Here is a 6,095-nt window from a genome sequence, read left to right on the forward strand (position 1 = left end):
TCATCAGGATTTATGTTATTTGGGATTACGTCGTAAACTCATTAAACACCAAATTACTTAAGAATATTCTTTAAAAATCACTTACCCATTGGATATGTTCCGCAATTAGGCACCCAACTACTTTTTTGTCATTGGAAATGAAGAGAAGTGTTTTAGTTCTGGAATAGCACATTAGTGGAGCCTGTTGAAAACCTAAATCATTGTCAACCATCTCTCTAATCTCGTCAACCTGCCAAATAAAGAACAAGAATTATTTTTAAATGAAAACATTATATACATGTAAAAACACACTATTTCAGTTCAGTAGATAGACTTTATTCCAAGCAGGGCATCCTCTAAAGAGTTCTTTTGGATGGGCATGGTGGCTCACACCTGTAATCCTAACACTTTGGGAGGCCAAGGCGGATGGATTGCTTGAGCTCAGGAGTTCACCACCAGCCTGGGCAACACGGTGAAACTCCGTCTCTACTAAAATATAAAAAAATTAGCCAGGCGCAGCAGTGTGCGCTTGTAATCCCAGCTACTTCGGAGGCTGAGACAGGAGAAACCCTTGAACCTGCTGGAAGGCGGAGGTTGCAGTGAGCTGAGATCACGCCATTGTACTCCAGCCTCGGTGACAGAGAGAAACTCCATCTCAAAAAAAATAATTTAAAAAAAAAGAGTTCTTTTGAAGGACTGTACTGATCAATAACTGTTTTTTAACCCCAAGAAACACTTTGCAAAATGAAGGAAGAACTGGAGGGTGATGCCAAACCCAACAGTCTAGAGAACAAGAGGGATGGGGTGAGAGCTCCTACAACAGATTATTAGAAACATTAAGACTTCATATTAGAAGTATCTAATTTGTGAATGGAAGAGAACTTCACTGGAATCTTAGCCAGGCAAGCCACTTTTCTTCCCAACCCTTAATTAGTACTCTCATCAGTAAAACGAAAGTGAGTATAGAGAAAAGGAACTCATATTTACTTCCTATCAACCACTTATAGGCCAGGCATTATTCAAAGCACTTTACAAATATTTCACTTCAATCCCACATTTCTTGGAGGTTCCTTACTTTACACATGGAAGAAATAAAACTCAAAAGTTAAACCACTTTCCCATGTCAGATAGTAGACATCCAGAAAATCAAGGAGCAGAGTCACATGTGAATCCAAAATGTTACTATGGCATCAAACCATGCTTCTTACAGTTTACCTCCTAAGTGACCAAAGTCAAACATGATAAGCTCAAACTGTTGGCAGGCAATCAAAAGAAAGACCTCTGTAGGTACTCAAACATTAGTTCCTTCCCCAGTTAAAAGATACTGCAAACAAAAGCCAGAGAACAGTGGCTGATGCCTACAATCCCAGCACTTTAAGAGGCTGAGGCTAGAGGAGTTCAAGGCCAGCATGGGCAACACAGCAAAACACATCTTTACAAAATTGTTTTATTAGCCAGATGTGGTGGCACTTGCCAGTAGTCCCAGCTTCTCAGGAGGCTGGGGCAGGAGGGTCACTTTGGTCTCAGGAGTTTGAGGTTACAGTGAGCTATGATTGTACCACTGCACTTCGGCCTGGGTGACAAGAGTGGAATTCTCATAAAAAAAAAATAATAAAATAATAGAGTCCAATAACACTCATTTATGTTATTAAGTTTAAAATGCAAATAATCCTTAAGAGGGTTAAACATTCATACCTCTGGCATGCAGAATACCATGCAGCAAATCCCTTACTCAGTGATGAAGACTCAAGTCCTCCTAATCCTGAGACAGCATCCTACAACTCCTAATTCCTGAAGACAAGTGATTCACAATTCCCTAGATTTTAATTTTTAACCTATTATGGGTTACTAGGATTTTGTTCAGATAAACTAAAATGAGGAAATTAGCATCTACTGAGGGTTTCTTCTAAGAAAAGTCTGGTTGCCACATACGGTAGTGTAGCAGAAGTTCCCAGTGTGCATTTCCAAATGTGAACAGCTGGAATTCCAAAAATTCCTTAATTTAATTTTCATTTAAGTTGACCCTTGAACAACAAAAGTTTGAACTGAGTGGGTCCACTTATATGTAGGGTTTTTTTCAATAAATACATTGGAAAATTTTTTGGAGAATTGCGACAATATGAAAAAACTAGCAGCCGGACGCAGTGGCTCACACCTGTAATCCCAGCACTTCGGGAGGCTGAGGCGGGCGGACCACGAGGTCAGGAGATCGAGACCATCCTGGCCTCGAGTAGAGATGGTGAAACCCCGTCTCTATTAAAAATACAAAAAAGTTAGCTGGGCATGGTGGCAGGTGCCTGTAGTCCCAGCTACTCGGGAGGCTAAGGCAGGACAGTGGCGTGAACCCGAGAGGTGGAGCTTGCAGTGAGCCTAGATGGCGCCACTGCACTCCAGCCCGGGCGACAGAGCGAGACTCTGTCTCAAAAACAAAACAAAACAAAACAAAACACTAGCAGATGAACCATGTAGCCTAGAAACATTTAAAAAAAAAAAAAAAAAAAAAATCAAAAAAATGTTAGGTATGTCATGAATGCAGAGAGTATACGTAGACACTAGTTTAAGTATGGGTTTAATCAATTATTTATGTTATCAATAAGGTTACCAGTCAACAGTAGGCTATCAGCAGTTAAGTTCTGGGGGAATCAAAAGTTGTACTTGGGCTGGGCAGGGTAGCTCATGCCTATAATCCCAGCACTTTGGGAGGCTGAAGCAGGAGAATCCCTTGCGACCAGGAGTCCAAGACCAGCCTGGGCAACACAGTGAAACCCTGTCACTTAAAAAAAAAAAAAAAAAGTTAGAGTTGGATTTTTGGCTGCATGAGAAGCCGGCACCCATAACTACTACACTGTTTGTGGGTCCACTGTGGTTAATCACTGATCCCACATTAACTCAACAAGAATTTACTATTGTGCAAGAATCAATGTTTCAAATACAAGAAAGGTTGGGCATATTTACATGTCACTGTAAATACTATTGTCTATTCTGTTAGGCAGCAGTAATATGAAAGCTTATTTAGGTATCTAAGATTGTCCATTCAGATAAACAGAATATCTGAAGAACCAGAAGATAAACTTACATATTTTAAATAGACTATTAGCCAAACTTTCAAATAACAGGTGCAAAGTATTTTCCTTCAACCATCTTTCCAAGTGAAGTATTCTTAAGTTTAAAGAAGTCCAATTGCTAACCTAAAAAAAAGTATAATAAACTGTTTTTCTCATGTTTCCAGACATTTGGGACAAACTCTAGTGTAATTATTCGTTTTTCAGATACGCAATTGAACCCATTGCTTACATTATGAGGTATTTCTTCTGAAAAAGCATCCAGAAGTTGAAGAAAAACATACTGAGTATATTATGTGAAAGTGCAATGAACATATTAAACTTATTTAAAAATAAGTTTACCTTATGGTTCCTGATTTTTTAAATAATCTACATAATAAAATGGTTCCAGGGTTCATTATCTCTCTAGTTCATTTCTCAACACAATAAACTCTCTGAATACTTGAAGTATATGGAACTCTAAGTTTGACTAACACTTGCCTCACACTAGATAAGATAAACTTTTATGTTTCTCCATTATATTTATAAACTGGAATATAGCCTTATCTCTTAAAAATATTGTAAGATTAAGTCATGTTTAATTTCAGGTTTACTATGACCTACTTAGCAATCCCCTTCTGCAATAAGCTTTTATTTAGAAATTTTCCCTTAGAATGAAACTTTACATTTTATTGATTTTCCAAATTATTATAATTAAGTTTTTATTTCTACATCGTGAAATCATTTAGTTGGCATCGCTCACTTAATAGAAGATAAGCATTTAGTAATAATACTGGACAGTACTCAATTCATTTAGAATTCATATACTGGACACACTATAAAGTTCAACATAATGTTTGAATTGGGTTATACCCTTTAAATGCTTATTTCTTGCTTTCAGAATAGATGTTTAAATACACTATGCCAACAATCTGTTATCCTCTTAAAATTAACTGCAAAATGGGCCAGGCACAGTGGTTCATGCCTGTAATCCCAGCACTTTGGGAGGCCGAGACAGGCAGATCATGAGGTCAGGAGTTCAAGACCAGCCTGGCCAATTTGGTGAAACCTTGTCTCTACTAAAAATACAAAAGTTAGCTGGGTGTGGTGGCACACGCCTGTAGTCCCAGTTACTCAGGAGGCGGAGGCAGGAGAATCGCTTGAACCCGGGAGGCAGAGGTTGCAGTGAGCCAAGATCGTGCCACTGCACTCCAACCTGAGCGACAGAGCAAGATTCTGTCTCAGAAAAAAAAAAAATTAATTGCAAAATGATATCCACTCTGCATTAAGTTTCACTGGAAATTTACCTTTTTCAGGGCATACTTTGGGTCTTCAGGAAGAACCATTATTATCCTGCCATCAGGGTATTCTGCCAGAATTCTTTCTTTCTTCCAGCCCTAGATATATACATATATATACGTAAAGTATCAATTTTATGTATATTTTATTCATCATATCCATGTACAAGAGAAAAAGTATATCAATTTGTCTAAAAATTGCAAACATGAAAAATATATGCTCATTAATGCTTAATAAAGCATGATAAATAGGCTATTTTGTTAAGCATACAATAGGTACAAGGCAAGCTAATTTCTCTCTACTACTCATTCAGAGATACAACTAACACCACAGGAGTATTTCTAATTTATCATTTCCCATTTTAAATTAATTTTGAAAGCCACACACCAAAAGCAAGCCCCTTAAAGTCAGTAATTCCCAGAAACTATAATTCTCCCAGATGCTTGATAAAAGAATTAAACTCTTATATTTCATTGGAACATGGTTACCTCCACAAACAAACACTCAAAGTTTTATGTCTGGCATGCCAAAGACCTCCAGGAGGTTTTAAATGAACTGATTTGCATGCAGTAGCCCAGTATGAAAGGAATAGTTTTATGCTTATTGATCACAACTACCAAAGCCACAAGAAGGAGACTATAAAAAATATAACTACCTTCTAAGAATCTAATAGGGAAGGAGAAGCTACGTTGTGTGTATCTGAAGTTAAACATACTCAAAAAAAGAGAGGTAATAAACTCTTCTTCAGATCCACACTCGTGGTGATTAATGAGCAGAACCTGCATAAAAAAAAAACAAACAAAACAAAAGCCACTTAAATCTAGTAAGATGGGACTGAACCAGAGGTTAAAACTAGGAGCTTTGAAGTTCAAAATAAGTACAGAAGGAATGAGCTTAACTAGTTGTTCCAGTTGTCTTAACCCAACCAACTTTACATAAAAAGGCCTTTCCAGAAGCCATTTATACTTCCAGTAGAGAAAACCACCATATTTTTTCTGATGTTTCTTCTAAGAACACAAAAGCTCAATGAAACCAAGAAAATGGCAACTAGATTTCTTTAAAAATATACTATGGCAAGTATGAAAGCAGATTCGTTTTCTTAAACCATCAAGAATTTTTTGGAGAGGGGAGGGTAGAAAGATCATTGTTGGGAACAAAAATTCTAATTAATAAGCTTGGTATATGTAACAACTTAAATTAAAAGATTTAAAATCCAAAACTTGTTTACATAATAGAGTACCCAACAGAAAAGTTAAATTCAGATGATTTGAATTAATTATCATTGGTAACATGTTCTCAAGATTTGAAAAGAAAAGAGAAGAAATAGCCACAGAAGTCCTTTTTTCATCTAAGAAACTAAATCTGTAGTTCTTCAACCTAAATAAGGTTTTAAAAAAGAAACTTAAGGCCGAGTGTGGTGGCTCATGCCTGTAATCCCAGCACTTTGGGAGGAGGGCGGATCACGAGGTCAGGAGATCAAGACTATTCTGGAAACCCCATAGCTACTAAAAGACAAAAAATTATTGTAGTTTTAGACGGGTGTGGTGGCACGCGCCTATAGTTCCGGCTACTCAGGAGGCTGATGCAGCAGAATCGCTTGAACCCGGGAGGTGGAGGTTGCAGTGAGCTGAGATCGCGCCACTGCACTCCAGCCTGGGTGACAAAGCAAGACACTGTCTCCAAAAAAAAAAAAAAAAAGAAAGAAAGAAAGAAAAATCTGAATCATATACAGATCTGAATATAGGTAAACAATTTTGAGAAGACTTACAAGATATC

The 6,095-nt window shown here is 37.5% G+C and overlaps 1 protein-coding gene across 1 annotated transcript in view; it reads right to left on the minus strand.

Moving 5' to 3' along the window:
* ESCO1 (establishment of sister chromatid cohesion N-acetyltransferase 1) overlaps positions 1–6,095 on the minus strand; it is an 88,055-nt gene that overhangs the window by 7,981 nt on the left and 73,979 nt on the right. Inside the window, exons 9-10 of the mRNA XM_011996360.1 lie at positions 4,328–4,417; positions 86–229 (exon numbers count right to left, since the gene is read on the minus strand). Of these exons, the coding sequence (XP_011851750.1) occupies positions 86–229; positions 4,328–4,417 (234 nt within the window). The remainder of the gene's footprint in view (positions 1–85; positions 230–4,327; positions 4,418–6,095) is intronic.

This window comes from Mandrillus leucophaeus, unplaced genomic scaffold (genome assembly GCF_000951045.1).
Source record: "Mandrillus leucophaeus isolate KB7577 unplaced genomic scaffold, Mleu.le_1.0 Scaffold51, whole genome shotgun sequence".
Classification (NCBI taxonomy): domain Eukaryota; kingdom Metazoa; phylum Chordata; class Mammalia; order Primates; family Cercopithecidae; genus Mandrillus; species Mandrillus leucophaeus.